Below are 11,560 nucleotides of genomic sequence, written 5' to 3'. Positions count from 1 at the left end.
TTTAACTCTCCACGTTGTCACTGTATGGTTAATCTCTTTATACTGCTAACTTTGATACTATTCTGATGATTTATTTACATTTATTCTTCTGAAAACAACAGTCGCTGAAAATATTTAAGACCTTGAGACTTTAAGATTTGAACGAGAGACAGCGAGAGCGAGAAAGAGAAAGAGAGAGAGAGAGAGAGAGAGAGGAGAGAGAGAGAGAGAGAGAGAGAGAGAGAGAGAGAGAGAGAGAATATTTTTTATATTCAACGAACATATGCTTATAGCATAATTATAATATGTTATATTCTATATAATAATTTCAATTATCTATGTACGTATATATTCTTAATTTGTATTTCTCGATTTGATCAAAAGTTTAATTTATCGAAGAGCAATTGCAAAAACACCTGTTTTTTGGCCCATTTGGTGGATCTTAAATCGAGTTGTGATCCAATGATAGCTAAGGATGATACATATATGGATTCGCTTGCCGATTCTGATAATTTTGACATCTCTTCATATATCTCTAAAATCGTTCCTTTGTTCAACTTGAAATTTTTCCCAGATAAATACATCATCATCAGCTATTATTTTGATCACAATGATTCGATTCGTGACATCCACCAAACAGGCAATACTTGTGATTACTCTTTATATTCTCCTTATATTCATAATTTACTTTTTCTCTGCTTTCCTCCAATGATTTTTAGCGATATTGTTGTTTTTCTAATAGGAAAATATAAATTTTCTACGAAGATCAAGAATATTCATCAAAAATACATGAGACGATCATGATGACTTCCTTGATTTTCTTGAGACGATTCGATATGTCGAGTGTGCTATTATGTGGGTTACTCCTTTATAGATGAATAAAATATTCCTTATTAGGATGAAATATCCTTCATTAGGTTGAAACCATTGTGCTGCGGTAATCCGTTGAAAAGCAATTTACTGTGTGTGTGTGTGTGTGTGTGTGTGTGTATGTGGGGTTTCTTAAATCTTTACAACTTTTCTCTCATCTCATATTGCTTTAGATGAAACATTTTTATATTGTAGCATCTTTCTATTAAATCATAATAAATTCTTCTGAAAAATTTATAATTGCAATAAATACAAATAAATACAATTAATATACGATGCTAATAGAGCACTTTAATATATGTCAAATCTATTGGAGGAAAGCAGAGAAAAAGTAAATTATGAATATAAGGAGAATATAAAGAGTAATCACAAGTATTGCCTGTTTGGTGGATGTCACGAATCGAACAATTGCACAAGCAAGCTTGTAATTTCATTTTGAACTATAATAATTAATATGATATAATATGATAATATAATATAATAATATAACAATAATATAATAATAAAATACTTTCAATGAAAAAAGTTATTTATGAAATTTTCTGGCTTATAAATTATTTCAATTTAAATATTCATCTATCTGAAAATTTATAGAATTGATTATGCCAAGTTTATTAATTAAAAATTTTTTTTATTTTATATTATTTTAATATGTTTAATTTTTGATTAAATTTTTGAATTTAAATATTAAACGAAAATAATAAGCTTATTATTAATTTAAGCAGAAATCGCATAATTAAGACGATTATATAAAAAATCAACAGCATTATTAATAAGATAATCATTAATGTCATCATAATTGGACTGCTTAAAATTTAACTTTCATTTGTAAATTGGGATAAGGGAAATTTTACTGATATCGAGAGATATTCGAATCACCCAATATGTATGTGATAATAATCGTAATACATAAAGTCTCTAGTATTGAAGAACCTGAGATATTTTAAAAAAAGATCTAATGTATAATTGTTTACATTAACAATGTTATTATACAGATAGAAATTAAAATAATGCAAGTTCACATTTGCCTGTTCATTCATATGGTAGTAACTACAAGTATTACAGATAATTATAATTATTATGCCAATACGTGTAAAGCAAGTTGTAATTTCCGATTATTAATTTATCAGCATTAACTCACATTGTCATCATTTCTCCAACACAGAGGCAATGTGAATCATAAACAGAAGAATCCAAGTTTAAGAGGCAAGAGTCAATAACATGTGTTTATGATTTAGTCGTATGTAGACAAAAAGATATTCAGCGCATGTTACAGTTACATTTAAAGCGCGATAAAATAAATTATTATGAATTGTTATAAATTGCCATTAATACACCATTTCCATGTAAATAATCGTTATTTGCAATATTTTTATCCAAACGGAATACATTGTATTTATCGAAACTAAACTCCACATCTACAATCTTATTGTTTACTTCAACTAAATTAATCGTCAAACTATGTCGAGATCAAGGATAAATTATGGCGCTACTCGTTATAATTTAAATATTTAAACATGTTCACATTCTGATAATACACTACAGGAAAGCGAGTCAGTTTTTTTGTCTCATAATTGACCTCAACAATCTTAGGCACATCGTTTTTGTAACAAATAGTCTTGTTTGTGTCACCAAAAAATTTCCACGCGTATCTTTGTAATAGAGTCCTTACGCGTGATTTTGTAATGATAATGCAACATAGGATTTAGGATATTCGTGACACGATGCTTGACAGTGTTTGCTATATTTTTAGTAACGTCTTGCAATACGTCATTCTTCTCAACCTTCGATGGTTTTATAAATATTTTATTGTGGATTCGAATATTATATTGCAATTTAAAGGGGCTAATTTAAAGATATACTTGTTATTTTTCTTTTGTATGTTATTTTCAACTGTAGAAAAAAAGAGAAGCTTATCGCTTATAGGAAAGAAATAGCTACTTGTCTAAACATTAAACAATTTTTATTATAAAAATTAAAAATTAGTTTGTGTTATATTAGAATCTTTATAAAATAAAGGAGGAGGAAAAAGACCTTTTTTTCTCTCTCTTATGCACGTACTTTGTAATATAATAAAATCATAAAATACAAGTTTCTCATTGCACTCAAAAATTCCTATAGTCATATATCAAAAGCTATTTAAGAACTAGCAGAAAAAGAGGAAATTTGTTGACGATAGTGTAGTCACATTAAAGGCAAAAGAGATGAAGTGTTCCATTGCGAAAAAAACTAAAAGAACAATATGTTACAAAGTGGACTGAATATTTAGAATTCCATCCAATATGATATGTATAAAAATCAAAGTAATTGATGGTATTATCTTTTCGCAAGTTTTAGCAAGTTATGTGCAATTATAAAATATAGAAAAAAGATGAGTGAAATCAAAACTTGTATACTTAAATTAACGCGTCCATTATTTCGTATATACACAACAATCTATAATCTTCTTCTTAGAAAAATTTAATAATCTTTCAATAATAAAAATTAAAATTTCAATAATATTATAGTCTTATTTCAATTGTAATTGTCATCTCAAGAATATATAATTATTTAATTCTACTTTAAGTAAATTATAATTTTTGATGTAAAAGAGTTATTTTCTATCTGAAATTGACTCCTTTCCACTCAAGAAAATTAAATCTTAAATCATAAGAATATACTTTTCCTGATTGAATTATATAAAATGATTTCATTGCAGCAAATTTTCTTTAATTAACGTATAATATAAGTTTATTTCAAGATTTCCGTGTTAAAACTAAAGATATTTTTAAAACAAGAATGTCCTTTCTCTCTATGTAGAGTTCTGTGTTTAGCTAAATATTAATAATCTTTTCAAATATTGTTAAAGATTGTATGAAATATTTAAAAGATGTAAACGGAGATGATATCTACTAATGGATATCTATATCTACTAATAAATTTATTTTCAGATCATTATTTGAAGAAATTTCATGCATTTAATAGGAAGATTCATCGTATGTATTATATTGGTTTAACATATTATAATTTCCCATCCAATATATTTTAATTAGTTTATACTTTGCCAAAAATTTTTGTCACAAAATTTATAATAACAATATAATTATTATTAACTTTTTCAGCATTCAACTATGATCTTCTTAGACCTTTTTAGGATTCAACACATTTCTATTTAAATGCAATCTCTTTTCAAATCATCTTCAAATCACACATGAACCATTTTTTTAAATTTAATATTCAGCTAATATAAAATTTCAAAATTATTAATATATACACGAAGTTTTTTTCAAGCATCGATTATTGAAACAATTGCGAGAAACAATTCTAGCGTATTTCAAAGTAAACTTCGTCTGAGTTTTCCAAATATAATATTATAATTATCACAAGAATATATTATAAAGATCTATTTATTGAAGTGTATCGCATCTCCTTGGCCATAAAGCCGGATTTTAACTGAATTATTTAACACATATATGATTGTAACAGATTAAATTAGACTGTACATTAAGGCTACGTATATCATTGTACATAGGCTTAGACACAAATTATGCATATAAATGTACATAATTTTGTTGCAACAAAAATAAAATATATAAAACTATATTACATAATATTTTATAAATTTTAATATTAATAAAACAAAAATCTCCCGATTTATAAATATTAATTACTAGATTTAATGTATTGATTTATTAACTTGCAAATCATTTTTAATCGTGTTCCTGATACTTACTGTTTCTTATTTTTATGTTTGCAGATTTATTATACATTCTCTCTCATTAAAAAAAATGATAAATTTAATTCTATAAATGAAAACAAATAGCGAAAAACTAATACATTTATTTATTTTCACATACACATACTAGCATTTGATAAAAACATATCTGCATTATGTAATACAAATAGAAATACTTTTAAGATATGTCTACTGAATAATTACGTGACTATAAAAATTGATTATAAAAATAAAAGAGAATGAGCGATTTATTTTTTTACTATGTTACATTTATCGTAATTGCATTAAGAAAACATTACATCATCAATACATATTGATATACATATTAATATACATATTAATATAAAAAACGTTTTTTAATATTTTATTAGTATAGATTTAATTAATAAAAGGAATAATAATATGTAGAAGCGCAAAATCTATATTTATAAAATTTATATAAAAGGTTTACATAAAAGATTTCTTTTTGTGTCCATCATCAAAGAAATTTTATAAATCATTTTTGTATGAGATGATTTGCATTAATATTTTAAAGAATATAAAATTAGCACAATTTCCCCTTATTAATATTAATAACTTTATAATTTATATTACATATAATATTATATATTATTATATCTTTATAACATATTAATATAATATATATATATAATGTAATATTATTTAATATATTATATAATATATTTTATAATATAATATTATATAACATTATATCTTTGTAATATATATAATATAATATTATATAACATTATATCTTTGTAATATATATAATATACATTGTTTATGAGCTATATTATTATTTTTATATGTATTATAATTTTTAATTAATTGTAATATAATCTATTTATCCATGAAAAAGAAGAAATTTTGTCAATAAAATTTACATGTGTTACACGTATTTTCCATAATATAATCTTCTTAATGTATCGTTAAAAATGTAAAATATCTTATAAGAGAAGTTTTCCTATATCATTTTTTACGTTTTTGTTTATATCTCCTTTAAATAACAGCATTACAGCTTACAAACATGCAGAATAATGAAATTTTCACTCGTCTTACTTTCTTAAACATTATAATAATCGCATTATAATTTATAAATATACTAGAAAATTAAATTTTAGTCACTCTTCAATATTGTACTCTTCAATGTTTTTAACAGTAGATGGTCTTATCAATTTCCATTCATAAGTGCTTTTGTACCATTGACGAAAAGGTTCAAATATTCTGTAAATAAATAAGAAGTAAAAGAAAGCAATTTATATCTCCATATTATATTTATTATATAATTTATGCTGTTTTATATTTTTATTAAGATATTTTAGTATTTTTACAATTATATAATTTAAATTAGAATAGATTCCGTTTAATGAATAAAATTGCCGTACCATGGCATACAAAGTATCTCAATCATCCTTAATCTAAAAAGATTCTTTTTGAATTTAGATTTCATATAAATTTGTTTTAGTAAAAGTACTAAATTAAGTCATTTGTGTTTATTAATTTATATCTTTATTGTAAATCTTTATGATCAATTCTTATATTTATTATTATTAATTAATAATAATGGTTTCAAATAATACATAATATAATAATCATATGTTCCTTTTAATAATTTTAAGTTTACTTTTATATAAAAGCAAATTTTAAATCAGTTAAGAGAGAGAAATGTGATTATTATTCGCCAAGTTTATTTTGAAAGGAATTTTCTTAATCATTTACAATTCGGATATAATTATTGGCTATAATTGACTTTAATCGCTATTTCAATTATTTTTTTTTAACAAAAAAAAATTAATTCCGAAATTTGTCAGATAATTTATTGTTAAAATTAAATTTATTAACTTCAATTCTTTATTTTTTTAACTTCAGTTCTTCGTGAATATACTTTTAATAGTTGAAAATCTCCGAATGCAAAAAGTTAGATTAATTAATTAATAGAATGTACTCTTACCTATTACTCCAGTCAACTATTTTAGACACTGTCATATAAACAAACCAAAGACATATGCCTAGGACGATGTTTATCAGAAGAAAAGACGGGACATCTAATGGATCATGGACAAAATAAAAATCTGATAGCACTTCACAAACTATTAGTCCAATTATGTAGTTTAAAAATATCGAAAATGTCGAAAACAGCATCATAAAATAATGTTTACAAACTTTTTGAAGCATCTGAAAGAATTTATTCCCATCTTTGTATTATTATTATATTGGTATCATATGAACACATTTAATGAAAAAATAATAAATCTTTAAATAAATTATTTTAATATTATTATAATTAAAATCATCAAACGTAGAAATTGTAAAACATCATAGAAATTATTTTATAATTTATTTGTTTTTTGATATACTCTTATTTATTTCACACTGTAATTTATTTATTGAATTGTTATGATTACATCTGTAAATCATTTAAGTTTTAAATTTTTTTGACATTATCATCAAACATTTCTTCACACTTTATAATTATTATAGACAGTCTGCCCTTCAAAATATGCCAAAAGTTTGAAATCTTCATTTAAAAATATCAAAAAATTATAAACTGATCGTACATATAAATAATATAATGTAAGTGCTGTTACCAAGCTTTATTATTATTGTGGTACATGTTTATATATGAATTTTGACTTTAACGATTTTAGCGTTTGTTTTAAATTTAATATCTGCTTATTTTGTGAAAACATCTTTTTTAATTTATAAATTCTATATATACAGGGTGAGTTTTAATGGTTATGTCAATCTTTTTATCATGCGGGAGATTACCGATCGCAATTTTAATAAATTGATCGATACATAGATGTCAGTTAATTGGGTCGACCGTATCGAAGGCCGAAATATAATGTGTGCAATTAAAGCAAGTTAAAAGCTGAAATTATATAAAAAAAAATTAAAATAATAATAATTTAAAATTAATAAAAAAAAATAATAATAATAATAATTTAAAATTTATCATAAAAATAAATGCGGAATTTGAAATAAAGTTTTACATAAAACGTTAAAGTGTTAAATTTGAATTGAATTTTTAAATATGTATTTCTTCCGCTTTAATATATCGAATATGTATAATAATAAATCCCTATTTGATCACAGTAAAAGAATAATAATAATAATAATAATAAATATAATAACATATATATTTAATAATAATAATAATAATAATAATAATAATAATAATAATAATAATAATAATAATAATAATAATAATAATAAATGCGTAGCTTTAATAATAATAATAAATCCACACTACATAATTTCAGCTTTTAACTTGCTTCAATTGTACACATTATATATTTCGGCCTTCGATACGGTCGATTCGATTAACTGACATCTATGTATCAATCAATTCATTAAAATTGCGATCGGTAATCTCCCGTATGATAAAAAGATTGACACAACCATTAAAACTCACCCGGTATATATATATATATATATATATATATATATATATATATATATATATTAAAACAAAATTTTTTTTATGTTTCTAAAAGTTAGCTCGCTATTCTTTACAATTTTTCAACGGTTATAAGATGTATTGTGACGTTACCTTTAATAATGATTTGGGCCGTCTTTCTAATGGATAGCGAGCACCACAAAATAGGCAATTAAGTATGTTTGCAGTATTTGCTATCTCCATCAGACAATAAACATGTATGAATTTATCTGCACATAGGCATAAGAGTTCTTCTCTTCTACTCTCTTCTATCATAAACAGATTTATATACATAATACATTTTTTAATAATAATGATGAATTTATATTATATATATCTAATCTTTTTAATAAATAAATTATATAGATACATACTTTTATGTGTGTTTGTGTTTGTGTTTGTGTGTGTGTGTGTGTGTGTGTTTGTGTGTGTGTGTGTGTAACGCATAAAGAGCGTTACATACACGCATAAAAATTTATAATACAAAATACATAACGCTGATTAAAAAAATTTATAATCCGCAATTATCTTTATAAATAAAAAATTTATTAAATTCCGATTATTTCATAAAAATAAAACTGCGTACCTCTTCCACAATACCAACAATATGGCGAACTTGGTGCGATCTCGTTGTCTTCCATAGGGGGGGAATATGTAAGCTTTTGTTATATTAACGGATTAATACATCTTATGAATTTAACTCTCCACGTTGTCACTGTATGGTTAATCTCTTGATACTGCTAACTTTGATACTGTTCTGATGATTTATTTATATTTATTCTTCTGACAACAACAGTCGCTGAAAATATTTTAGACCTTGAGACTTTAAGATTTGAACGAGAGACAGCTTGAGCGAGAGCGAGAGAGCGAAAGAGAGAAAGAGAGAGAGAGAGAGACAGAGTGAGTGAGAGAGAAAGAGAGGGGGGGGGAAAGAAGAGAGAGAAAAATTATTTTTTATATTCAACGAACATATCATGCTTATAGCACAATTATAATATGTTATATTCTATTTAATAATTTTCATTATCTATGTACGTATATATTCTTAATTTGTGTTTCTCGATTTGATCAAAAGTTTAATTTATCGAAGAGCAATTGCAAAAACACCTGTTTTTTGGTCCTTAAATTATAAATTCGAATTGTGATCTAATAGCTTATGTTAATATATGGATTCGCTTGCCGATTATTGATAACTTTCACAACTCTTCATATCTCTGAAACCGTTCCTATGTTCAACTTGAAATTTTTCCCAGATAAATACATCATCAATATTATTTAGATCACAATGATTCGATCCGTGAGGTTCACCAAACGGGCGAAACTTGTGATTACTCTTTATATACTCTTTATATTCATAATTTACATTTCTTTCGGCTTCTTTCCAATGATTTTTAGCGGTATCGTTGTTTTTCCAACAAAGATAAATTTTATACGAACATCAAAAATACATAAGATGATCGGGATGACTTGCTTGATGATTTTCTTCAGATAATTCGATATATTGAGAGTGATATTATGTGTGTTATCTTTCTATATTAATAAAATATTCCTTATTAGGTTGAAATATGTTTTATTAAATTGAAAACATTGCGCCGCAATAGTAAATCGTTCGAAAAGCTATTTTAATATTGCTGCATCTTTCTATTAAATCATAATCAATTCTTCTGAAAAATTTATGATTAAATTTTTTTATTTGATATTATTTCAAATTGTTCAATTTTTGAATTTAAATATTAAGCGAAAATAATTAGCTTCTTAATAATTTAAGCAGAAATCGCATAATTGGGACAATTATATAAAAAATCAATAGCATTATTAATAAGATAGTCATTAATATTCTCATAATTAGACTGCTTAAAATTTAACTTCCATTTGTAAACTGGGGTAAGGGAAATAATTACACTGATATCGAGAAATATTCAAAGCACCCAATATGTGTGTCATAATAATCGAAATACATAAAGTCTCTAGTACTGAAGATAAGGTAAAAAAAGATCTAATGTATAATTGTTTACATTAAAAATGTTACTATACCGATAGAAATTAAAGTAATGCAAGTCTACATTTGCCAGTTCACTCATATGGTAGTAACTCTAAGTATTACAGATAATTATAATTATTATGCCAATATGTGTAAAGCGAGTTGTAATTTCCGATTATTAATTTATCAGCGTTAACTCACATTGTCATCATTTCTTCGGCAGAGGCAATGTGAATCATAAACAGAAGAATCTTAGTTTAAGAGGCAAGGATCAATAACATGTGTTTATAATTTAGTCGTATGTCGACAAAAAGTTATTCAACACATGTTACAGTTACATTTAAAGCGCGATAAAATAAATTGTTATGAATTGTTATAAATTGCTATTAATATGCCATTTCCATTTAAATAATCGCTATTTGCAATATTTCTATCCAAACGGAATACATTGTGATTATCAAAACTTAACTCCACATCTACAATCTTATTGTTTACTTCAACTAAATTAATCGTCAAATTATTTCGAGATTAAGAATAAATTACGGCGCTATTCGTTATAATTTAAATATTAATTCATGTTCACATTTTGCTAATACACTACAGGAAAGCGAGTCAGCTTTTTGGTCTGGAGTCATAATTGACCTTAATAATCTTAGGCACATCGTTTTTGTAACAAATAGTCTTGTTTGTCTCACCAAAAAATTTCCACGCGTATCTTTGTAATAAATCGAGTCCTTACGCGTGATTTTGTAATGATAATGTAACATAGGATTTAGGATATTCGTGACACGATGCTTGACCGTGTCGCTATATTTTTTGTAACGTCTTGCGATACGTCATTCTTCTCAACCTTCATTGGTTTTATAAATATTTTATTGTAGATTAGAATATTATATTGCAATTTAAAGGGGCTAATTTAAAGATATACTTATTATTTTTCTTTTGTATGTTATTTTCATACAACGTAGAAAAAAGAGAAGCTTATCGCTTATAGGAGATAAATAGCTACTTGACTAAACATTAAACAATTTTTATTAAAAGGATTAAAAATTAGTTTGTGTTATATTAGAATCTTTATAGAGTAAAGGAGAAGGAAAAAGACCTTTCTTTCTCTCTCTTATGCACGTACTTTGTAATATAATAAAATAATAAAATACAAGTTTCTTTTTTCACTCAAAAATTCCTATATTCATATATCAAAAGCTATTTAAGAACTGGCAGAAATAGAGGAAATCTGTTGATGATAGTGTAGTCATATTAAAGGCAAAAAAGATAAAGTGTTCCATTTCGAAAAAAACTAAAAGAACAATATGTTTCAAAGTAGACTGAATATTTAGAATTCTATCCACTATAATATGTATAAAAATCAAAATAATTGATGGTATTATCTTTTCGCAAGTTTTAGCAAGTTATATGCAATTATAAAATACAGAAAAAAGATGAGTGAAATCAAAACTTGTATACTAAAATTAACGCGTTCATTATTTCGTATATACACAACAATCTATAATCTTCTTAGAAAAATTTAATAATCTTAAATTTCAATAATATTATAGTCTTATTTCAATTGTAATTG

The 11,560-nt window shown here is 24.7% G+C and overlaps 1 protein-coding gene across 1 annotated transcript; it reads right to left on the bottom strand.

Moving 5' to 3' along the window:
• Positions 1 to 5,422: 5,422 nt before the first annotated feature.
• On the bottom strand, positions 5,423 to 8,764 carry LOC145972263 (uncharacterized). The gene is made up of 4 exons (XM_083100729.1): positions 8,590 to 8,764; positions 8,118 to 8,272; positions 6,516 to 6,739; positions 5,423 to 5,788 (listed from the first exon to the last, which is right to left on the bottom strand). Exons 1-4 carry the CDS (start codon positions 8,642 to 8,644, stop codon positions 5,686 to 5,688), a joined length of 537 nt encoding a protein of 178 aa, XP_082956855.1. The 5' UTR covers positions 8,645 to 8,764; the 3' UTR covers positions 5,423 to 5,685.
• Positions 8,765 to 11,560: the final 2,796 nt, after the last annotated feature.

This window comes from Camponotus vicinus, unplaced genomic scaffold (genome assembly GCF_025532165.1).
Source record: "Camponotus vicinus isolate PSW18456_S1 unplaced genomic scaffold, iyCamVici1.0 SCAF_5, whole genome shotgun sequence".
NCBI classification, from domain to species: Eukaryota; Metazoa; Arthropoda; class Insecta; order Hymenoptera; family Formicidae; genus Camponotus; species Camponotus vicinus.
Note: the sequence above shows the minus strand (reverse complement) of the source record. Positions and strands in the feature narration are given on the sequence as shown.

Bases quoted from the DNA above. Each gene is read 5' to 3' on its own strand.
- LOC145972263 (XM_083100729.1), bottom strand. From the start codon at position 8,644: ATGGAAGACAACGAGATCGCACCAAGTTCGCCATATTGTTGGTATTGT. The intron at 8,273-8,589 runs GTACGCAGTTTT...TGTTTATGATAG, and splicing joins TTGTTGGTATTGTGGAAGAG to AAGAGAGTAGAAGAGAAGAA. The intron at 6,740-8,117 runs GTAACGTCACAA...AAATTCTTTCAG, and splicing joins GGCCCAAATCATTATTAAAG to ATGCTTCAAAAAGTTTGTAA.